A 22910-nucleotide genomic window follows, 5' to 3' on the forward strand; every position below is an offset into this window, starting at 1 on the left:
TGTTTATATCTCCTGTTTGTATCTCCTGTTTGTATCTCCTGTTTGTATCTCCACTGCATGGGAGTAAAATTAGAAAAGGAAAAGAAAGGAAATTTTTTTTTTTTTCATTCATCATCTCGTTCATTCAAGTTGATGCTATTGCCATTGTAAGTATCGATCCTCCGAATTTCATTTGAATCGTGCACAGTTTGGATTCGGTTCAGGGAAAATGAACGCGGCGTAGATGATCTGGATTCCGTTGGCCTTGATTCGGGAGCAGCAGTTGAGTCTCGATCATCTGTTTCAATGCTGATCAAAGATGAAGATAATGCTCTGTCACCGACAGACAAGAGACCAGGGGCAACTGGGTAAGGCAAATCTAAAACGTGGTCAGGAGGAGCATTAGCGGGATGCTCGCCTTCGTAATGGTGTACATCGTCGACACCATAGTCAAAGAACGAGTAAAGCGCCGACCCTAATCTTCTCACTCCTCGGTAAATGCTTCTGATGACTCCGAGTTTCTCTCCATCGGGAGCAACATCTCCAGCGCTGGGGTCGTTATAAGTCGGCTTCAAGATGAGGATGGATCTGGGTGTCAAGTCGAGTTTTTGAAGCGACGACGACTCTTGCTCTTCCGAGTAGGTGATTCTTGGCAAAGTAGGTCTATGGAATTGATAGCCCGTGGGCTGGAATGTAGTTGCAAACGCGGGCAATTTCCCAGTCGATGGAATCACCTTGATTTCTTCGTCGAGGTAATTTCGTACATCGGTCAAAGTTTGCTGCGACTCAAACTCGTGTCGAATGGTGCTTCCATCAAAGAGTTTGATTGCCAACGTGCACAAGGAAGAAGAAACGTTTCTGGCATGGTTCGGTCCCGTTCCCGTTCCCATGTTTCGACCCGATTCTGGTAAGCTTTTATCATTCTGTCTCTGCTCTGCTCTCATTCTGCTATGCATCTCTCTCCTGTCGGCTTCCAATAGATCTCGTAGCCGCTTTTTTTCCTGCATCTGGCTTCGCCTTTGTTCGGCAATAATTTCCTTGTGTCTCAATACAGTCTTTTCGTGTGGACTGAGTACCTGCTGAGGACTTGTGCTGGAGTTGGCGTTGTTGGTGGTGCTAGTAGATGGCCGTGACAGTGGTTGCAGTTCATGTGGAGGTCTTCGCGACTCCAGTGTGTTGTTGTTTGATGTCTCTGCAGCTGATGCAGAAGCAACCGCTTCTTGTTGGTTTAATCTCTCGACTCCCATCTCGCCAATTAGCTTTTCAAAATCTTCAGTGCTCCCTTCGTTGCTTAGTATGTGTTGCAATTTCCCCTGGATCACCACGCAAAAACTGGGTACCACCAAACTGCTGAAAAGTTGTTCAAAATACCCAAAGTCCGGTGTGCCGTGTGTTAGTTTCAAAAGAATAAACTTCTCTTTGAGCTTCTCCGCCGGCAATGATGAAAGATACTTGTTTAGAAGTTGTTGATTCAAGTCCGTGTTGGTCAGGTCTTTTAAGAACACGAATAACGGTTTCTGGTCTGCCACGGCTTGCCGTACCGCATTTTGGACAGAGTCTCCAAAGGAGCTTTCATCTGGCAACGACATCCTGTTACGTAGCACTAATAGGATTCCCGGGATATAAGTAGAAAAGTGTGGGATTTTTTGGTGATAATTGCCAGGGCTCACTCACTCGCTCTCTCTTTCTTGTCTTCTTTCCACTTCGGTTATTTTCCTCCCTTTCAAAAAGACAAACAGGCAAAGTCAAAAAGTGAAGTAAAATAATATCAAATCTCTACAGTTTGGCATATATACGAAACTCTCAACTCTACTCTCCCTTGAGCGCACTTCAGCACGCTTCCCCACACATTGTCAATGCACGTTGTATTAGGCCGTATCAACCGTGCCACCGGTAGCAAAGAGCACTGAGCTTATTCCCGGCGGGGAAGCCAAAAAGTCGAAATTTGAGCAAAAAAGTATCGAGAGTTTCAAGGGTTGAGTTCTTTACAACCCGTGAAGTGTTATCATAAGCCCTGGATGGTGGGATACCTTATCTCCACGCCACGTCGCCACGAACGCACCTATACTCGCCTCTCTCTTTCTCCTCAGGCTCCTTCCCCTTACTAGCTCAAGTTTGTTTTTTGGGCCCACCATCCCCTTCAGCGTGAAAGATGCCCTTTAGTTGTACACCTTACTCTTTTGTTAAATTGTCCGTACATTGTCTGTGAATTGCACCATTGCTTTACTCCTTGCCTTCGTGGTTGTAACGAATTTCAACGTCTGGTAGCGTCGTACTTTATCATCGACTATCATGAGCAAACGTTGAATGAACCGATTACAGCTGCAAGTGTTTGGCGTCAACAAGGTATATAACGCAACTTTTTCTACTTCCAATGCTATATAGTCCCTCGAATAAACTAGTAATTACACATAGACACAGATTATTTTGGACCGCAGGGCATTCAGCTTTTTGAAGATGGAGAATGCGGCAAGGCGGATCTCAATTGCCATATGTAGACCCTTCGGCCTAAGCTTCAATCAAATTTTCGACCGTGGTCAGTGAGTCAGACATTGACATTTGTGACAACTCAGCCATTCTGTATCGCATGCATGTACGCTTTGACTTGCAAAAAACTGTTTTCTTTAGAATCTTGCGTGCCTTTGAAATCACGGGAGTGCATTGTATCTCATTTGTCCAATCTACACTGTCGCCATAAAGTTGAAAAACCGCGATTTTTTTTTTTTTGTAGTCAACAGACCACCAGCAAACCTCTTGCTAGAATTGGCTCGGATCAAACCTTTCTAGATCCTTATCCATGCTTTCACAACACTGTGCAATTTCACCAAGGAGCTGCACGCGTGCTTGCTGCAATTGTTTCATTTGGTTCTCCCGGTAAGAAGCGTACAAACTTTGATAGTCCCTGTGTAAATAATCAACGTGCTTAGTCAATTCGACAATGTGCTTGTCTTTGATGGACAACAGCAGCTTCAAGTATTTGTTTTCAAACTCGAGTTTCGCAGAACGCCTCTCTAGATATTCCAACAAGTTGGAAACTTTTGCATCTTGCTTTGAATCTTGCAGGGGGACGTTTTCAACTTTCAATTTCGTCAACTCACCAGCAAGCCTATCGATTTCACTTCGAAGTGTCCCCACCACAGTGTCATCTGCTCGGAGCTCTTCCCAGTTGATGGGGGCTGTTTTCAATTTCGTTCTATTGGCCTTTGCCGAGGTGCTAATCTTTTTCACTTCGTTTGCATAGCTTAACGTTTGATGGGTTTCTTCGTAATCAAACGGCGACACACAAAAGAGCATACAGGTTTTGGAGTTGCCCCCCAAATTCTCCTTGAGAAGGTATGTTAATATGGAGTCCCTGTAAGGTACCACGAGGGTGGACTTAGTAGCGAGCAAATTGATACACCTGCCCAAAACGGTCAATGACTTGTTGATCAACGCGCCCTCCTTGACTCTTTCCTGTTGACTGTAGACATTGGTCTTTTTCATCCTTTCGGACCCGGCCAAATCCACGAGCTTTATATTGGATATCGTTTCCTCACTAGCGTCGCCAAATTCATCATCATCATTGTAGTCGGCACCATTGGTGGTGGTGGTGGAACAAGCGCGCTCGAATTTCGTCTGTTTCAAAGTGAGAGTAATCACAGCATGCGATCGCGAACTCTTGTCATTCATCGACGTCAGCGCCGTGGTCCTCATACCGTTGCCCAAGTTTAGCAATTTAACAAACTGGTTGTAACTCGTCACCGAGTATTCCTTGACATTTTCAACGTATGGTCCAGTTTGCGGATGTTCCCTGATCCTGCATTTGATCTCGGAATCTCGTAGAAGGTCTCGCACTTGCTCGTTATAGATCTCAATGTATGAGATTTTCAACTCACAACTAATCTTTTGTCCGATCAACACTTCCATCTGTTTGAAAATGTCATGCATGAGCAAAGGAATCATTCCCGGGTGCTGTTTTTCCCCCATCATGCTAAAAGTCTTTCCCGAACTAGTCTGGCCGTACGCTAGAAAGCAGACATTGTACCCTCCAAAGAAATGAGTCATGAGTTCGGGACCATTTCGTGCGTAGAAGCTTCCATTGTCGGTGTAGGATAACTCACTCTTGTCAAAAGAGGAAAAGCAATCATCAAAGTGAAACGTCTTTTTGGTTTGGTTCGTGGGATGGTGCAAATGTGCCGTGGCAACTTCTTCTGATGAAATTTGAACAAGTGATTTAGATTTACAAGCTGAGCCCCCTTCAGCCTGCTCCCTCGGAAGAGGAGGCCGAACTCTGACAACCACTTTGATCCTGTTGGCGTCGTCGTTCATGCTTGGTGGAAAGCAGAAAAAGAGTCGGCCCAAAAGTAAATAAAATCAAAAAGATAAATAAAGCGAAGAAACGCGCAAAAAGATCATCATGGCTTATCGCGGCATTCTCTCTCATATTCTTTCTTTTTTTGTTTTTTCAGATACATCAAGCTTGCACACTTATTGGCGATGGCTGCTGAAACTACAAAGATCTTGGTCGCTAATCCAAGCCCCGACAATTTGGAAAAAGTTCTTGAGCGATGCAACGTTCAGAACGACAAAAACGGTCCATTTGCTGCAACGGTGCTTTTAGGGGATGTCATTCCTGAAAATCACCATCTCCCGTCTACAGAGTTGAATGAAAGCATGTATTTCACTCGAGGGTACAACGGCATCTCAGATGAAGTTGAAGCAAAAGCAGAAGCACAATCTCAAGAGGCGGGGAATGCTTCATCGTTGGTTGATGTAGCTGAGAATTTAACCTATGTCAAGCCTCCATATAGTCTCATCAAGTTGGTTTCAGGGACAACCATGTTGATCCTATCGGGCCCGCTCACGCAGGAACTAGTGACCAGGATCTCAAACGTGAAACAAAAAATTGACCTCTTGGTTTCCTATAAATGGCCCCTTGCTATCGCCGAGAAAGAGATGTTTTTGCAAGTTGGCGACGAAGTAGTGGATGAAGTGGTGAAACTTGTGAAGCCAAGGTATCATTTCGCGGTGGGCACCTCCGAGGGGAAATTTTACGAACACGAGCCGTTTCGATGGATCCTGGGGGAAGTGACAAGATTCATAAGTTTGGGCCAGGAGGGCGGAAAAGAAAAATGGTACTACGCATTCACTATTAGTGGTGGAGATGGTGATGACCAGCACGAGGTGGAAACTGTAGAGAATCCATTTTCGAGGAAACGAAAATGTGCCGAGGATACCCCGTCACTCTCAAGTGTAGCCAAGAGAAAGAAACCCAAAACGGTTACACCGGACGAATGTTTCTTTTGTCTCAGTAATCCCACCACGGAAACTCACATGATTGTCTCGATTGGCTCGCACTCATATCTAACAGTGGCAAAGGGGCCCTTGACTAGATCAAACAAGGACTTGTCGTTCTCCGGCCACGGGATCTTGATACCAATAAAACACATACCGAGCATTGGCGATGAAGACGAGCAAGTCAAATCAGAGTTGAAAACATTCGAGAGCACCTTGGTCAGGGCATTTGCTGAACAAAGGCCGTTTTTGAAATTGATCTTTTACGAGCTTAGCAAACACGACAATGTCCACCACAATGTCCAGTTCCTCCCCGTTTACGAAAAGATGTTGGACAAGTTTGCAAAATCGCTTGCGTTTCGCACGAAATTAAACAACGACAAGTTCAAACGAAACCAGATTCTCAAATTTCAAGAATTTGCCAACCCGCAAGATGAAGCGTTGCTTCTGATTGAGAACTCGCATGATTTTATCAAATTCATCATCCATTTTAGTCCAGAGCAGAGCAAAATCTACATTGCCAAATTGGCACGCGACAAGCCCGTTGATGTACAGTTTCCTCGACGTGTGCTCGCTCATATGCTCAACTTACCCGATAGAATACAGTGGGACAAATGCCAACAGTCAAAAGTCAAGGAAATGACCGATTGCGAAGAATTTAAAGAATTTTATCAAAAGTATAATTTCACCTGAGCGTCAACTCCCGGGTACATTTGGCACACGAGCAAGTGAAAAACCATTCCAGTAATTGCTTTTGTCTTTCATCAACATCTTCATCTTGGTGGTTCCCATAACTAATGCACAATTCCTCGCCTTTTTGTATGTCTCGCAACGCAACAAACCGCAAGTCGTTTTTCATACGAATTTTTTTGATGTTGGGCTCGCAGGAATGGTTGAATAAGGACGCCGACGGGTACACGGCAAACCCGAGATACTCCTTGTCCTCCGTAGGGCTCTTGGTGTGCGACCATATACCAAACGCGTTGGGGAGGTTTCTGCCGATTATCAACCTCACGTTTTGCGGGGTGATGTATGGCTGAAGCTCCCAAGAGCAAGTGAGTTTCAAAAACTTGTAAATTTTGACAAAGGACTCAATCAAATACGGGTACCGGTGGTACTTTTCGATTTCCGTCGACTGGAGCGAATTAAACATGATCAACTCAAGTTTCATTTTCGCCGCAAGGTCAGCGGTGTCGTACTCGAAGCTGCTAGCTTTCATCTGGTTCTGGAATGTGTTGAACGCCACGTGAATGACATATATAGCTTCTGAGAAATCGCCTTCGTCTATTCGAGGCACCACCGCAACATTTCTATTTTGCGCCCTCCCTTTCGACTGCTTACCAGCGTCGAGTTCCTCGTGCCACTTTTCCGCCGAGCTCCAAGCTGCCGCAATGGCGTCGTCCACGCTGCCCGTGGGCTCCTTCCATTCATCTGCCGGTTGTTTCAACCCAAGCAAGTAGTTTCTCTCGGCCTCGAGCAAATTCCGCGTTAAAAGTCCATCGGCGTCAGCCTCGCGATACAGCTGGGCACACGCATCGCTACAAAAGTGCAACGAGCACGCGTTCTTATTGCTGTTACCACCTAGATCCCCAGTGATTTTGCTCTTCATGATGGTGCCGTAGTCATACTTAAAACACCAGTAACAGACTTCTTTTTTGAAACATCGCGACACGGTGTATCCAATTGGTCTGGGGCAGTAGTGTATCTGGGTGCCGCACGGTATCTCCAAGTTGGCAAAGCATCCGCGGCCGCCGTATTTCGTTTGGGAAACGCTGAAATAAGGGGAAATGTGCTCTTGCACTGTGTTCATAGTGTTGTCGTTTGCCTCGAGCTTGGTGGTGGATGAGTTGGAAGTGGTCCTCATCGGTGTCGGCACGTGGGGTAAACAATTGTGATGCGTATATGTTAGCTGTGCCACAGAGAATTTTTCATCACAAGACAGGGAGGTGGAATCTCGGAGTGAAAAAAAAAAAGAAAATAGAAAATTTGAGCGCAATATCGGGCGCAATATTACCGTTCCTATCACCAGCATTAGGTTAAACATTGAACCTACTCACTGGTGTTTGAACTGCTGCCCCTTTTATGCAAAGGGATCTTTTCTTGCTCATGTAAAAAAAAAAACAATATATATATAACGGAAGAAGAATAACATATAATTTAAATAAATTGAGATATACGACGTTGAGAAAAAAAAAAATCCCGCCCCCTGGGTGTCCTGATTATATGCAATTGAAGGTAGTTATAGTTAGAATATCCATCCCAAGAATTTTTCATAGAACCATGCCTTGTCATATTTCCTTCCTTCTGCGTCCCTCACTGCTTTTCTCTCGGCTTCTTCAACCAAATACTGTTCGTATTCAGCATCAACAACGTCTCTAAACGTGTCCAAGTCGACCTCTTCTGGCTTCAACCACTTGCTCTTGTAGAACAATTTGTAGCCTACGAAAATGATGACAAACACAGGCAAGATGATGTAGCCGGTGATAAAGTTGACATAGTCAAAACTGTGGCCCAAAAAAACGGTAAAGTTCTTGATAAACACAATGAGAATGCAAATAGCCAAACTGAAATAGGTGGCATATGGCTGCAATGGCGATTTGTACACCAAATCTTTTTTCCGGTCGTAGCCTTGTGCTTTTAAAGCCCTCATGAACCCCAAGTGGAACAACAAGATGCAGATCCAGGCCAAAAGCCCACACTGGGAGACGACGTTGACCAACGCGGTGAACACGGTGGCACTGGAATTCGAGACATTCATGTACGCGAGCAAGCTGAACAAGAACGAGACTGCGACACCGTAGTATGGCACGCCCAACTTGTTTGTCTTGGTAAAGAGCTTTGGTGCGTATCCATCGGCAGCTAACGAGTAAAGTGTTCTTGAACAAACGTACATGTCTGAGTTGGCAGCAGACAAGACGAACAACAAGATACACGCGTTGATCACGGAGTCCAAGCCTTGGATTCTGGCGTTTTTAATGGCAATGACGAATGGCGAAGCGCCGGCATTGGTACCTTTAGCACTGAGCAACAATGGATCTCTAGCTGAGACTGCCATTCCCACGAAAAGGATCGACAAGATGTAAAAGATGAGAATTCTCCAAAGGGTCAACTTGATGGCTTTGGGGATCGACACCCTCGGTTGTCTAGTTTCGGAAAAAGCAACACTAACAAGCTCGGTGCCCAAATAAGCGAAAACAGAGGTGACAAGCACGGAAACAAAGGAGACAAATTTCCCCTTGGATCCATCAATGTGGATGTCTCTCGCTGAATTCAGGTAGGGGATAAACGCACCGGGATCTTTCCAGTAGCGGAACCCGAGTCTCTCTTGATGTGGAGCTCCGCCCAACGCGATAATCATGAGCAAAATGATCAACCCCAAACAGGTGACGACTTTCAATGAACTAAGCCAGAACTCGATTTCACCAAAGAAGCGAATCCCAAGCAAGTTGACGGCTAAAATGACAAGAAGGAAAATCGTAATCCAAACACCCGGGTTAACTTTTTCACGATCAACCCAGTATTGCATAGTGAGGGCACCTGCGGTCAACTGATTTGCAGGCAAGATCAAATACTTGATCAAGTAAATGTAGCCACACGCGAAACCCAATGCCTCGTCACAATAACGCTTACCGTAGTTGGCGAATCCATTCAAAGGTACGAAACTCGAGATTTCGCCCAAGGCGCACATGACAATGTAGACAACAAAGCCAATGATACCATATGAGACGAGAATCGCACCGGGACCGGCTGTTTTCAAGGCACTTCCTGTACCAATCAATAACCCAGTTCTGTTTTGTAAAAAAAAAAAGGTATGTTAGTAAGATGTTGCAAAGAGGGCTGGAGTCACGTGAGACAACTCCACAAATTGGAGAGAGACAAGTTTGTGTCATATTTTCTGTTTTTTTTTTTTTCTTTTTTTTTTCGTCTCTTTCCGTTGGGAATTATTCCGATGTGACATTTGGCATATTTTCCATTGGTTCTGGTTCTGGTTCTGGTTCTGGTTCTTCTTCTTCTTCTTTTTGGTTTTCTTCTTCTCCAGCGGTTCTCTCAAAAGTTTTTCATAAACATACCCTAAAGCACCACCAATGGCAATCATACTGACATGTCTTGGGTCTAGTGATTTTCTCAATTTGTGCCCATCTGAATGTATAATGGCAGAAGGTGTAGATTTGGCCACGTAAAGATCATATTCCTCTGCATGTTGCGAGATTTCACTCTTGACTTCTCCGTTGGTGTCATAAGGAGAACTCATGCCTTTCTCCTGCACTGCTGAATCGTTTTTACTTCCAAACACCATGCCCTGATACTTTATAATGAAGAATGAAAAGCAGAGGCGGACGCTGGGTGGGGAAGCAAGGGCAAGCTCGTCCTTATATACTCATCCGGTTACGACCTGTATATACTTTTTTTGCCAAAATAAAACCTTGAAATGAAACGACAATTGTATGAGGCACAGGATTTACACGCGGTGGTGTGGTATTGAAACCATTCCAGAAATTACTGCTGATAAATCATGGTACATCTATGGGACAAAAAATACGCCCGTGTTCCCATATTTCCAACTTGATGTTCCAGGAACAAATGGAGCAGCAAAAAAAAACACCGAAAAGGAGTAAAGCCTAATACTATTTTTTTTTTCTTGTCTGTCGCACAGCACCGCAAAAATAGTTTTAGTTTTTCCTTGCGGTGCATTTGGTAGCGCGCGTAAGGCTGTGATTGACCAAATTTGAGGGCCTCTAGCTAGCTTATGTTATGTACGCGTCGTGATACCTTATCTCTCGGTCTTTGCTCCACCTCCCGTTCTTATCTCCATTTGTACTGCATTGCATGTAAATCGAGCAACCCACCAAGTAGTAGCAAATGTAAACGCTCCAAAAAAGAGCCCAGCGGAATTGTCTTCTTCTTCTTCTTTTTGTTTCTTTTTTTTCGCTATCGTTTTTAAGCCAAGAAAAAACGAGATATTGCACAAGGCTGTCCCCCACCTCTGGACCTGCACCAAATGCCGTGCAGGGCGTATGAAATTTGGAACAAAACCCACCTTGCCAGATTGATTGTTGCAATGCATGCCCCATTCCCCCATGCCCATATTGGTGTAATTCGAAGGGATGTTTTCCCCCCTCCTCTCCCCCCTCCGTTGGAAGAAACGTACAGACAAAGGTTTGCTCGATGGTGTATTTCCATTCCTCTCGACAATCTTTTCTCCTTACGCTGGAGGCGTCAAATGTGGGCGCTCTATTGTATCAGAAGATTTCGAGTCGGGTCGGGGAAAAAAAGATACAGGAGCTCATCTCGCGAATTAAGCATGGTTTACGGTCAGTCCGAGGGCTTGTTTCAGCTAGGGCAACGACGCCAGGAGAGAAAAAGGGTTTGTCATTTGCATTTTTAACGGTGACTTGGAGCAGCCGTGTCGATTTCGATCTTGATCTTGAGCTTTGATTGTTATTTTTGTGTGGTAACATGCTCACTCTACTGTGAATGACCAAAATCAGGAGCAGGCGTCTTTGTTCCTGAGCTTTCAAAAGTCACTTGTTCGTCTCCTTGATAGGAAGCAAATGCAGGGAGATAAACGAGGTTTTGCTCTTGACGTTGTTTCCACCCTAAACTTTCTAACTACTAATTTGTGGGGACAACAATTGTTTGAGAATCTCGGCTATAGAAGGGTGCATATGTGGAGAACGAAGAATCTAACCTTTACAAACGGCGTTTTTTTTTTTCCGAGCTAAATGCAAACCCAACTGTTTTTGCCAGTATTTTTAGCACGCGAGCTGCCACGATGTACACGGCAAAATCAAAATATCTGTCCATCCCCGCTTCCAAACGATTTAAGGATTCTCATCTTGTTCACACCCAACACCAAACTTTCTGGGGGAAAGGGTCTATCATTTTAAAAGAGTAGCTGCGGTTCTTTTCATGCATTTTTTTGAAAATACCAGAGAAAAATTGGCGCTCCGTTTTTTTTGATTTTTTTTTTTTTTTTTTTGCAGCCATTTTTCAGAGAAACATATTTGTTAATCAGTTAGTCAGCCGCCAATGCAAGCACAATAGATGGATCTGACGGAACAAAAGAGGACTAAGAATGCTGAAGATAACATTTATGGCTCGTACTAGCTCAATTTCGAGTACCCATGGAGCTCCTAAATGATGAAACCATCGAAACATGCAAACTTTTGCAAAGCCTCAATCAATTTGCGGCTAATTGATGTAGCAAAAGACAGAATCCAAGAAACAGAAACAGCAAATACAATTTTCAAGTTTTCTTGCCTTTCCTTAGCACAATATATTCCTTTTCGATTTGCATCTCTTCTGAAGCAATTACTACAATGTTTATCAGCTTCCGGCAACCAAAAAAAAAAATGAAAATGAAAGTTTGGGGGAAGCTGTCCTCTTAGTTTTTCTTATTGTTTTTTTTTTTTTTTTTTCTTTGCAAGATAACATTTTGCAAGTCTCGGCCCATCATGGCCAGTGCTTTTCACATCTGATCAAATGAATCGTTAGATAGCCACACAGCCAACCTCATTCTTGCTTTTTGTTTTTGCCAAGAGGGACGTGACAAGCGCAACATGTTTTTTCTGTTACTTCGCTGGGTGAAAATAGACTAGACCAAAGCCATCAAGGAATACACGAAAAACTACTCCAGACTGTCAAAATAGACCAATGTCTAGAGTTCAAAAGACTTTCCAGCGGGCCAACGCTGGTATGAGCTATATACGGGCAACGGGCAATCCACCGGGCTTTATACACGCGGGAGACCCTTTCCTGCCTTCAGCTTCCATGTAATTCCACTTTCCCCCCTCCATTCCCCCCAAAGTTGAGGCAGCTAGTCGACAAGCAAATGCGGAGCTGGTTAAATACAAGGTGGTGCCTATCTAAGCGGTTATGGCCTTAATTGGACGTCGATGTTTATGAAGCATATCTACCGTTGAAGATAAGAGATAACCGAATTGCTGTCAACTTTTTAGTTTGGTTTTTTTTTTTTGTAAGGAAATAGAGGCGCTTTTTTCGTGCTTTAACTAAAAACTGGCCCACCTCCCCCCCAGGCGTCATCAAAGTAAACAAGGATTTTAGAATCATGAGCGGAATTTGAACGGAATACGGAAGGTGATTCCATATTTGGAAGGCCCTTTGGGCATCGCGGGACTAGAATATAACTAGCTTTTATGACTTAGAAGTGTTCCTGAATTTTCTTGTTTTGCTTGGTTTTTTTTTTTTATTTCATTACGAGGTAGGTTGACCCTGGTGGAGCCATGGTTTCAGTTGAAAAAAGTCATGTTTCTCAGCCGATAAGCCATATCTACGAAGTTGAAAGAGGCAGTGTTTACAGCCACCATGAATTGGAGAAAAACTTTAGCTTGTTCAGCACTTGCGCTTTCCAGATCTCGCTCCTTGCTTCCCCGTTAGCGATTGGCGCGTTTCTCAACACTGTCATTGGAGTTGGCGGGCCACCTTTTTTAATATATGGATTCATCTTAGCAGTCACTTTGGACTTGGTGGTTTGCTACTGTCTAGCTGAATTGGCTAGTGCATATCCTCATTCTTCAGCTCAAGTTCACTGGACGTATTGTTTGGCACCTGCGAAATACAAGCGGATCTTGAGCTACACCTCGGGGGTGTTGTCTTCTGCGGGCTGGATCTTTGCCTGTTTGAGCAGCACCTACGTTGCCACTGTTTTGATCATCGCGTTGAGCCAGTTGTACCATGACAGCTTTACACCTCGAAATTATCATTATTACCTAGTCTACGCGGGCATTTTCATAACTGGCTTCATGCTCAATGCGTTTGCGGTGCATATCCTCCCCATTATGACAAAGGGGTTGGTTGGAGTAATAAACATTGGAACTTTGTTCATCATTATTGCGTTATTGGCAAAGTCGCCTAAACAATCCGCAAGCTTTGTCTTTAAGGAAGTTATCAATGACACGGGCTGGTCTTCCAATGGTTTGGTGTTTTTTCTTGCGCTTTTGCCAAGTTTTGCTAGCATTTGTCTATACGACGGGGCAGTTCACATGACTGATGAAATTGTCAACCCCGAAAGAAACGTGCCCCTCGTGATGGTCATTTCCAACACGTTTTCCGCAGTCTTTGCCTTTGTAGCCGTGATTGTCTACATGTTCTGTGTCACGTCACCTAGCGACTTGACCAACCCCGTTGGTGGACAGCCCTTTGTGCAGTTGATTTACGATTCACTCCAGATTGACGCGTTGATCATCATCGCAGTGGTGCTCTTGATCATCTCCTTCGTTGGTTCTTCCTACTTGTACTATTGCAGCACTTCAAGATTGGTGTGGTCGTTTGCCAACTCCAACGCTTTACCCTTCCGCGACCAGCTTGGGTCGATCCACTCGAGATTCAAGAGTCCCGTTTGGGCGTTGCTTTTCGTCACAGTGGTCTGTTTGGCCTTGGGCACAATCATGTTTGGATCTGCGAGTATCTTGAGTGCCGTCTTGGGCTCGTCGATTGTGTGCGTCAACATTTCCTACTTGATTCCATTTGCTTGCATCTTGTATAAAACCAAACTTGCAAGCTCGCCGCTTGAGCGGTTTGATACAAAAGTGTACTTTACATTGGGGCGGCTAGGAATGCCGTTGAATGCCGTGTCTTGTGTTTGGATATGTCTTATCATGGTTTGGCTATGTTTCCCACTCACGTACCCAGTCACTACCAGTAACATGAACTATGCTTGCGCTGTTCTTGGCATAACGTTTTTGTTGTCTGCCGCATTATGGGTGGTCCATGGCAGGCGAAATTATAAACATAATGTCGAGCTGATTCATTAATGAAAACTTAGAAAAAGAATATATGTACATATATAAATATAGGCATGTTCTAATGAATGAGTGTTGAGGTTGGGGGGGGGGGGGGAGTATCAATGGATGTGACCACCGCTTTACCAACCTCTCTTTTCCAATTTTTCATTTTCCTTGATAGAGTCGATTGAAATACCAGCCATCAAGTCTCCAAGATCGGTGGAGTATTCCAACAACTTGACGGGGTCGTCGTAGTGCGTGGTTGCATTGACAATAGCCTTGGCCAATTTCTCGGGGTTACTAGACTTGAAGATTCCCGATCCAACAAAGACACCGTCGCATCCCAATTGCATCAACAAGGCGGCATCTGCCGGGGTGGCAATGCCACCAGCGGCAAACGTCACCACGGGCAATCTCTTCAACTCTATAACTTGCTTGACCAATTCCACCGGCACTCTCAACTCCTTGGCCAAGTCGGCCACCTCCTGGTCGGAGGTCAACTTGGTAGCCGCGTCAATGTCCTTGTAGATGGTCTTGATATGGTCGACAGCTGAGGAAACATCACCGGTACCGGCCTCACCTTTGCACCTAATCATCCCTGCGCCTTCGTTGATTCTCCTCAACGCTTCACCCAAGTTTCTAGCGCCGCAGACAAATGGCACCTTGTATTTCTTCTTGTCGATGTGGTCAACAGTATCGGCCGGGGTCAAGACTTCACTTTCGTCAATGTAGTCCACGCCCAAGGCCTCCAAGATCTGCGACTCCGTGAAATGGCCAATTCTGACTTTGGCCATAACGGGGATCTTGACGGCCTCCATTATCTCCTTGATCATCTTGGGGTCCGACATCCTACATACTTGGTTCGATTTTCTCATTTCAGCGGGAATCCTCTCAAGCGCCATCACGGAACATGCACCTGCTCTCTCGGCGATCAAGGCTTGTTCCGCGTTAACGACATCCATGATGACTCCTCCTTTCAACATCTGCGCCAATCCAGCCTTCACTTTGAATTCTGCCATTTTTACGTGTGGTTGTACTATCTAAGCTCCTGCTGGTGGTAAAAAAAAAAATCCCTGTACAAGATCTAGTAGCTTTTTCAATTTTTTTGGCAAGTTGGAGGTGAAAAAGGTTGAAAAATTTACTCTTTCTCTCCCCAGAAAATATCTGACTTCTCTCGTGCATTATATTTTTTTTTTATATTTCAACACCCGGTCGTATTTATATGTCTTCTGGGGGGAAAATAAAAAGCGGTCGGGTAAGGGACTTGCCGCTCTAACTTGGCGTCGTTGGTCCCTTGGTTGACTCATATACCCAGTGCTCTGCGTGGTAATGTGATGAGTAATCTCAATATACCGCAGGGCTTGAATGGGTGAATGAGCAAATGAGCAAGAGAGTCGGTGCATTTGCCTCATCAGTTCGGTATAAGTCGGATAAAAAAAAAGAACCAGCTCTTTCTACTACACCCTCCCTTCTGGAGGCTATTTGCCCACAGCCAAGGTGAGCTAGTCGAAGTCTCTTTTTCGGGTCTCGCGACCGGTAAAGTTCAGCTGTAGATTTTCTTGCCAAGTTGTGCGATTGTTTTCTGCTCATATGGATGAGGTCCAAGTCAAAGGGGTTTTAGCACAGGCTTTTCTCCGGCAACAAGGATCTCACCGTTGAGCCTGGGTCTCCGCGATCCAAACACGCCGCTAACGGACACCCCCGCCGCCACTATTGTCATTGCCACTGCCACCACACCGCTCTTGCCGCTACTCCACCACGGATGCAAAAAAAAAAAAAAAAAAAGAGTTGAAAAATTATGCGGTTAGATGGGCACTTTGATTTGCTGTTTTGAGAATAATTTTTTTTTCACTTTCCGCCATGGCTAATGAAAATCCCGAGAAGTCAAAAACATCTTGAAAATAAAAAAAAAAAAAAAAACCGTTCACCCTGATAAGAAACGTTGGTTGCAGCTGAGTCACAGGAATTGAGTCATTCTTTTCAGTTTTTTGCGTTTCGAGTTCTTTATTGAGTTACTATATTCTGAATTCTTGACTCGTTTGAAAAATTCAGTTGACTGTAAAGATAAACCTTTCTTGATCAGTCCACTGATTTCCTAGAACTTCGCACCCACCAAAAAACCAAAAAGATGACAACCAAGAAGCGGATCACAATTGGGGTTTTGGCCTTGCAAGGCGCATTTCGAGAACACATTACCTACTTTACAGAAGTGCTCAGTCGAAATGAAGAAAAATACCTCGATTTTGCAATCACCATTATCGCCGTTAGAGCTGCAGAAGAGCTCCAAAAAACAGATGCTTTGGTGATACCTGGAGGCGAGAGCAGCTCGATATCCTACATTGCCGAAAGAACACATTTACTCCCACACTTGTACGAATATGTTGCCGACGAATCAAAGGCAATCTGGGGAACGTGCGCCGGTCTTATATTCTTATCACTGCAAATCCGAAACGGCATCGAAGACCAGAAATGCTTGGGAGGATTGAGCGTTGAAGCAATCAGAAACGCGTTTGGCCGCCAGCTAGACTCGTTTATTGAAACTCTCGATTTCAGCAACTTCATCCCAGGGTGTGACAACTTCCCCACCGTGTTTATCCGAGCCCCCGTTGTTAGCAAGGTCTTGACAACGGAAACCGAAAACAACCCCGCCAAAGTGATACGGTCTGAAAACAAGTACAGAAACCAGAGCAAAGTGCAAATACTACATCTGTTGGACAACTTTGACGGCAAGAATAACGATTTGATAGTCGCGGTTCGTCAAGGGCGTATTCTAGGGACCTCTTTCCACCCCGAATTGGCCGACGACTGCAGATTCCATGAATGGTTCATCGACGAGTTTGTAGTGAAAAGAGCGTAAACAATATCCCATACGTAGCCTTAAAACAGTGAACGGTGTTGGATCTTGAACCCCAACTTTCTCTTTATTTTTTGTCTTTTCGTTCCTCTTGCAATTTTGAACTTTTATTTTTCTCCACCTGTTTGATTGTTAGACATAACGCTTTTTACAACAGCTCAAGCGACGGCACAAGCGACAGCAGAATGCAGCATGCGAGGATGCTCGGTGCCAGCTCGAATGAAGGTGCTGTCAAGAATCGATCTGCTGCGAGCAAAGGGACAGCGTCTCCTCGGAGTCAGCGGCACATGTCGTCGAACCAGGCGAGTTTAACCGTCGGGCTGAACCGTGTTTTTTCCAACCACAACCATGGGCAACATCGTCATCGCAATCACCATCATCATGATCATGATAGTGACAGCGACATTTACAAAAACAGCAGGACACTTGTTGCTGGAAGAACAAGCCATTCGAGCAACAGACTAGATAGGCTGGATAGCAGCAGATCGGATGCAGCGAGCAAAAAAGATCTTTCCAATAACCATTACATTGAAGAAACCAAGCCTGTTCAAGTGACACTATGGTTCCACGAACTTCGCACAACAAAGGAGGACATATTGATAGATCCAAACTCATTGCCAAATGGAATTTCTCCAGGCCAAGTCATTGAAATCCAGAGCCTTGACAGCAGCAACGCCAACAATAATAAAAAACTCATTTTCAAACTTGGTCCAAAAAACATCCAGAACCAAAACGACAATGCTGATTCGTCGCTGACGGAAACCAGACTCAAATCCCTGGTCCACTCGCAATCGCAATCGCAGGTGTCTCTCATGTCGCATCCTTTCCAAAACTTATTGGACTTGGCTCCGAGAAGCGTGATTCAAATCAGGAAAATCACCGATCTTGATTCTGTGGCAATCGACTCGATGGAGGTGTTCATCAAGGATGTCAATTTGTCGCGAGATGCCATGTGGCAATTTGCCTCTACGCTAGTGGGAACTTGCTGCTACTCCGAACAACGTTTGACCTACTTGGGCTTTAGAATCGGGGTGGTGAAATACATTTACAAACATGGACGTCGGGTGTTTTCAGGCTACGTTAATGAAGAAACAAAAGTCATCTTTCGAAGCGAGAGCGCCAAATTGACGGTGCTTGTTCAATTGTCCCGTGAAATGTGGAACTTTGAAGAAAATGGCGAGATTATGTTCCACAAACTAGTCAACAACTTGTTTCCCAAGATTTTCCGACGATGGCGCAACAAGGGCACCCACCATTCGATCACAATTGTTTTATTCACCAGCGTGGATTTGACTGATATTCCATGGACCAACTTGGCTCCTGGAGAAAGACCACCGACGCGCAAAGATTTCTACCGAGTCGTGGTTGACCAAGTAAACATATTGCACTGGGACCGCATAATGGCAAACCTTCGTCTTGAGTTTGCCAATTTCAAACGAGATATCTTGTTGCGTCCGGGAAAAGAGGACTCTAGTTACGTTATGGAGGGACAGACGTTGCCAGCGGTCAAGGGCAATCTCCTTGAAGCAGTCAACGTGGGCTTGGTTTTGCTCAACGATCGGTTCAGGAATACAGACCTCAAGCATTCCTTGGGCCATTTCATGGTAATCACCGCGGGCACTGGCTTGTACGACGTCGACTACAAGATGCTATTGGACACAAGCCAGAAGATCACCAGCATAGACACCAGCCTTGATATCATATGCTTGAACCAGCCTCCCTTGCATGTAACTCCGTTATTTCGATTTATTAGAGACGGCAAACTCAGCCACTGTGTTCCCATATGGTGCGACATTTCGTTTTATCGCGACAACCAAGAAGAAAACTCCATTTGGATCCCCAGGTGCAAGATTTACGAGTTGCAGATGATGGGAGTCATGGAAAATGATAGCAGCTTTGCATGGATACCACGATATCATCTCGACAAACAAACCCAGCATCTTCCCAGAGTCATGGACAGGTATGACGAAAATGTCTTTAAACCCATTCGCCGCAAGTCAGAGAAAATCGCGGAATCGACAACAGAGGAACCAAAGTTTAAAGCACCCCTGGTCAAGAACTCAAAGGCCACCTTGTCATTGATTTTCAATGAGCGCACGTCGTTGATACCAGTTGACAGCTCCACCACCAATTCATCTGCAGTGGGCACGGTGACGCATCCAGTTACCAATACTTCAGCGCTCACCAAGTTATACAACATAAACAAAAACAGCGATAGGAAGCCCAAATCTCCCACGTCTTCAATTTACAGTGATGCGTCTCCACCATCAATACAGCAGCAGCAGCAGCAGCAGCAACCGCCACAACATCCGCTACAGCATCTACAGCCGTCTCTGCGGTCTACTTCGTCCCCGCGCATGCTGTCGCCACGCATACCGCCACCTACGTCTTCCTCCTCCTCCACCACCACCTCCTCCGCCTCAAAATTAAACATTGAGACTTTCCGAAAAGATGCTGGTTCTCCTCGGATCATCCAGGGGAAAACGCTTTTCAGCAGAAGGGAAACTGCTCAGTCTCAGTCTTCACACCTGCCAGAAGAGGCTATGCTGCCGCAGGGGGACAAGGTGGTGTCGGTGCCTACCCCAGAAACAGAATGTGACGACCCCTATTGCGCCTATTGGACAGAAATCAAAAACCCTTCGCAGCAGGTTCCTGGCGACATTTTGCAGGCGGCTCCCTTGAGCAGATGGAGCAATTTGTTTCCGGATAACATTCAAAGAAAACTCATCAAATGGAGGTCGTTCCAAGCCCCCGCGGCCTTACCAATCGTGACGCGAGTGTTTCCCACCCAGAAACAATTGCATGAGAATTACACATTCCAACTTTACTCGGTGTACTTGAATCCAGATAACTACTTGGAGCTCGACACGACTTCTGACCTCATGAGGGAAATGATACAGTTGCGGTTGATGCTAGGGTTCCAAATCTGCTACGGCGACAAAGTCAAAAAGGCAGAGGCCGAGAGAAACTCGGATGGGCTCATCAAGTATTTCCCTTTGGGCAGCTGCTTGGGCTCGTTAATTTGCATGTCTATTGGCGACGAGATTCATCGTATCCATTGCGACTTCAACGGCAACTTGAATGTTCAATTGTATAGAAAAAAAAACAAAGTACAGGAAGAGAATAAAATCATGTTGGGGCAGCGTCCACAAGCGCCCTACTACCCATTGATCCGTACGCGATACGCCGACGAATTTGTTCCTGCTCAGGTCGACGCGTTGGTTTCACACCCGCAAACGTACAACTGGAACCAATTCGATCAGATGTTGGCCGGGTTTGACGATTCCATGCCCGAGGATAGAAAAGAGTTTCACAAGATGAAATTCGTGGTTATGCCCGCGGATATCCCGCAAAATGCCTATTTCTTGAGTAATGAACAATTGACAGCTGAAGAGATTCGAGTAGAAGGATTGCGGAAGTTGATTGGGGTAATTGAAAAGGGCAAGTATTCTAAAGCCAAGCTGAATTTGAAGAATAACTCGCCAAGGGTCTCAGACATCATTTTTTACACGGGCAACTTGTTTGATTTCTTAAACGACGAGGCCGAGAATTACGACATTACGGGGAATCAACCGACGTTGATGATACCAGAGCACATGAGATTCAACAAGACGATCAAATTGCCGGAACTTGCGCTGGAAATGCAGAATCCACGCACGGGATTGAACTTGGTGGACCGCAATTGGCATTTTAAAAAGCATTTGCAGTGCTTTATAGGAAGCGAGCTTGTGACTTGGTTGGTGGAGTCGTTTGAAGACATTGATACTCGCGACGAGGCAGTTTCATATGGGCAAAGTTTGATAAACAAGGGCTTGTTCAAACACGTTGAGCTGAGACATGGTTTTATAGATGGCTATTATTTCTATGAGATTGAGCCGCAGTATTTTGAAAAAATGGAGAAAATCAAAAGGGGTTCCTGGTTTGGCAACACGGCGAAAAGGGAAGGATCAACTACTCCAAAGAGCAACGCCTCGCCGCGAATCCAGGGCCAAGACGACTTGATCAAAATTACATCGTCGCTGAACTTGACGTCTGAGTCGTCTTCGGTGACTGACTCGACGACGCACCGGAAGCGGAAAAAATTCAACTTGAGTAAATCGGTCAAGTTCAACGTCGACCCCTTGGGCAGATCGTATCGTCCTGAATTGATGACGGTGCATTATGACAAGGTCCACAATCCTGAACATTGCTACCACATTAGATTGCAATGGCTCAACACCACCAACAAGTTTATCGAAGACACCATCACCGCATGGTCGCGTTTGTGTGAACGGTATGGGTTGAAGTTGGTTGAGACACCCTGGAAAGAGCTCTGCTCGATTCCCAAGGTCAGTCCCTTCCACTCCTTTGTGGAGGTTAAATTACTGATCAATCCGTGGCACGATGAGGAATTTGCCGATGACCAGATCTTGTCGGCAAACCGATACTACTACCACCTTTTCTTTTTGAAAAAATTGGACTTTTTGTTAGACAACAGAGCCTCGTCGTTCTTCCTGCGCGATAACATAGAAATCACCTATAGTTGGGGCAAGCCCATGTTTCAATACGCCCAGTTTATCCACCGCACGGGGTTCTACATAATCGAGTTGAGAGATAACGGCGACTTTTTCTTGGCGCCCAACAATATGCACTTGATCCGAGTGGGTGCCTCGAGCTCACCTTCCTCGGGCGACTATGGCTCCAATGCAAGGGCGATCCATTTGGACTCGCAAAGGATCATGATGAATTTCCGCGCCGCGTGTCAGAATGTTGACTACTTGAGAGGAGTATTTCGAGAAGCAAAGAGTAGTTGGTCCGAAGAGACAATCACTCAAATATAGTTTAGTCTTTCTAGTTAGCAATTCTCTCTGCAATCTTAATAGCATCAGCCAAAACACCGTGCGCAGTCACTTCAGCTCCAGCACCTGCACCTTGAATGATCAATGGGTTAGGGTATCTATGACTCTTGATGGCCACGACATTGTCGCTGCCTTTCAACGAAGCAAAAGGGTGGTCGAAAGGGTACTTGCCAATCTCAACCGAAACCTTGTTGTTTTTAAGGTCAACCTTGCCAACAAACCTCAACACTTGGCCATTGTTGAAAGCATCATCTTTCAACTGTTGGATCTGGGCGTCAAACTCGGGCAACTTTTGCAAGAACTCATCGGCGCTAGCGACGCTCTCCAATTCCTTAGGGATCAAGCTCTCCACGGGGAAACTCGTTGGACTTTCAACTTCGAACCCGGATATACGCGCCAAGATGGTCACTTTTCGAGCCACGTCCAACCCGTTCAAGTCGTCTCTTGGGTCGGGCTCGGTGTATCCCAAGCTCTTGGCCGTGGTTACGATATCGGAAAATGCAACTTTCGAAGCTTCCGGCGTCGAGAACTGGTTGAAGATGTAAGAGAGCGTGCCGGAAAAGATCCCTTCGATGGTTTCGACTCTGTCTCCCGTGAGGACCAAGTCTTTGAGCGGGCCAATTATAGGCAAGCCCGCGCCAACGGTGGATTCATGGTAGACCAAGCCTGCGCCGTCTTGCTCTGCTGCGGAAAAGATATCGTTCCAAGTTTGCAATGCCGAGGAAAATGCCTTTTTGTTGGGGGTAGCGATCGAGATGCCGGCTTTGATGAATTGCGGGTAGTGGTTCGCAATGGTTTCATTTGAGGTGTTGTCAATCAAGATCGTGGGCCTGTGTGCTCCCACCAAGAACGTGGTCAATTCGTCCAAGCCCAAGACAGGTTTAGCTGGCTCTTGTTTGTAAGTGAACAAATCGACGGGCTTGTAGTCGGTGTTGTAGAGGGCTTCTTTTGATGATCTCGCCAAGTAGATGGTGTTGAATGCAAGATTTTTCGTTTGCAAGTTGGCTAACTGGGTGATAAATGCCGAGCCTACGACTCCGGAGCCGATAATTGCCACGTTTACTGATCTGGTCATTTTGCAAAGTTGAGAGTCAATCGTTTGTGCTTGTGTTGGAGATCGAGTAGGAAAAACCCCATGTTCAGGGTTGGGTGGAAAAATGAAAAAATTTGAGGAGCGACCTCATGTGGCGGGTCGCACTCGGCACGCTACATTGTTAGTCA

At 45.4% G+C, this 22910-nt stretch overlaps 10 protein-coding genes across 10 annotated transcripts; 4 read left to right on the forward strand and 6 right to left on the reverse strand. All coding sequences in view use genetic code 12, as the record gives it.

Annotated features, from left to right (window-relative positions):
* Window positions 1–104: 104 nt before the first annotated feature.
* LODBEIA_P28080 (uncharacterized protein) lies at window positions 105–1568 on the reverse strand (the record flags this gene model as incomplete). The annotated part of the gene is made up of 1 exon (XM_066972848.1): window positions 105–1568. One exon carries the CDS (start codon window positions 1566–1568, stop codon window positions 105–107), a length of 1464 nt encoding a protein of 487 aa, XP_066829746.1.
* Window positions 1569–2736: 1168 nt separating this feature from the next.
* On the reverse strand, window positions 2737–4287 carry LODBEIA_P28090 (uncharacterized protein; the record flags this gene model as incomplete). Its single annotated transcript, XM_066972849.1, has 1 exon — window positions 2737–4287. The coding sequence occupies one exon, from the start codon at window positions 4285–4287 to the stop codon at window positions 2737–2739; it is 1551 nt and encodes a 516-aa protein (XP_066829747.1).
* Window positions 4288–4455: 168 nt separating this feature from the next.
* On the forward strand, window positions 4456–5915 carry LODBEIA_P28100 (uncharacterized protein; the record flags this gene model as incomplete). Its single annotated transcript, XM_066972851.1, has 2 exons — window positions 4456–5807; window positions 5885–5915. The coding sequence occupies 2 exons, from the start codon at window positions 4456–4458 to the stop codon at window positions 5913–5915; spliced, it is 1383 nt and encodes a 460-aa protein (XP_066829748.1).
* A 23-nt stretch (window positions 5916–5938) lies between these two features.
* Window positions 5939–7117, reverse strand: LODBEIA_P28110 (uncharacterized protein; the record flags this gene model as incomplete). The annotated part of the gene is made up of 1 exon (XM_066972852.1): window positions 5939–7117. The coding sequence occupies one exon, from the start codon at window positions 7115–7117 to the stop codon at window positions 5939–5941; it is 1179 nt and encodes a 392-aa protein (XP_066829749.1).
* A 381-nt stretch (window positions 7118–7498) lies between these two features.
* Window positions 7499–9550, reverse strand: LODBEIA_P28120 (uncharacterized protein; the record flags this gene model as incomplete). Its single annotated transcript, XM_066972853.1, has 2 exons — window positions 7499–9041; window positions 9324–9550. 2 exons carry the CDS (start codon window positions 9548–9550, stop codon window positions 7499–7501), a joined length of 1770 nt encoding a protein of 589 aa, XP_066829750.1.
* A 2947-nt stretch (window positions 9551–12497) lies between these two features.
* LODBEIA_P28130 (uncharacterized protein) lies at window positions 12498–14027 on the forward strand (the record flags this gene model as incomplete). The annotated part of the gene is made up of 1 exon (XM_066972854.1): window positions 12498–14027. The coding sequence occupies one exon, from the start codon at window positions 12498–12500 to the stop codon at window positions 14025–14027; it is 1530 nt and encodes a 509-aa protein (XP_066829751.1).
* A 110-nt stretch (window positions 14028–14137) lies between these two features.
* On the reverse strand, window positions 14138–15016 carry LODBEIA_P28140 (uncharacterized protein; the record flags this gene model as incomplete). Its single annotated transcript, XM_066972855.1, has 1 exon — window positions 14138–15016. One exon carries the CDS (start codon window positions 15014–15016, stop codon window positions 14138–14140), a length of 879 nt encoding a protein of 292 aa, XP_066829752.1.
* Window positions 15017–16125: 1109 nt separating this feature from the next.
* LODBEIA_P28150 (uncharacterized protein) lies at window positions 16126–16854 on the forward strand (the record flags this gene model as incomplete). The annotated part of the gene is made up of 1 exon (XM_066972856.1): window positions 16126–16854. The coding sequence occupies one exon, from the start codon at window positions 16126–16128 to the stop codon at window positions 16852–16854; it is 729 nt and encodes a 242-aa protein (XP_066829753.1).
* A 182-nt stretch (window positions 16855–17036) lies between these two features.
* Window positions 17037–21671, forward strand: LODBEIA_P28160 (uncharacterized protein; the record flags this gene model as incomplete). The annotated part of the gene is made up of 1 exon (XM_066972857.1): window positions 17037–21671. One exon carries the CDS (start codon window positions 17037–17039, stop codon window positions 21669–21671), a length of 4635 nt encoding a protein of 1544 aa, XP_066829754.1.
* A 10-nt stretch (window positions 21672–21681) lies between these two features.
* Window positions 21682–22764, reverse strand: LODBEIA_P28170 (uncharacterized protein; the record flags this gene model as incomplete). The annotated part of the gene is made up of 1 exon (XM_066972858.1): window positions 21682–22764. The coding sequence occupies one exon, from the start codon at window positions 22762–22764 to the stop codon at window positions 21682–21684; it is 1083 nt and encodes a 360-aa protein (XP_066829755.1).
* Window positions 22765–22910: the final 146 nt, after the last annotated feature.

Source organism: Lodderomyces beijingensis (assembly GCF_963989305.1).
Source record: "Lodderomyces beijingensis strain CBS 14171 genome assembly, chromosome: 3".
In the NCBI taxonomy this organism is placed as follows: domain Eukaryota; kingdom Fungi; phylum Ascomycota; class Pichiomycetes; order Serinales; family Debaryomycetaceae; genus Lodderomyces; species Lodderomyces beijingensis.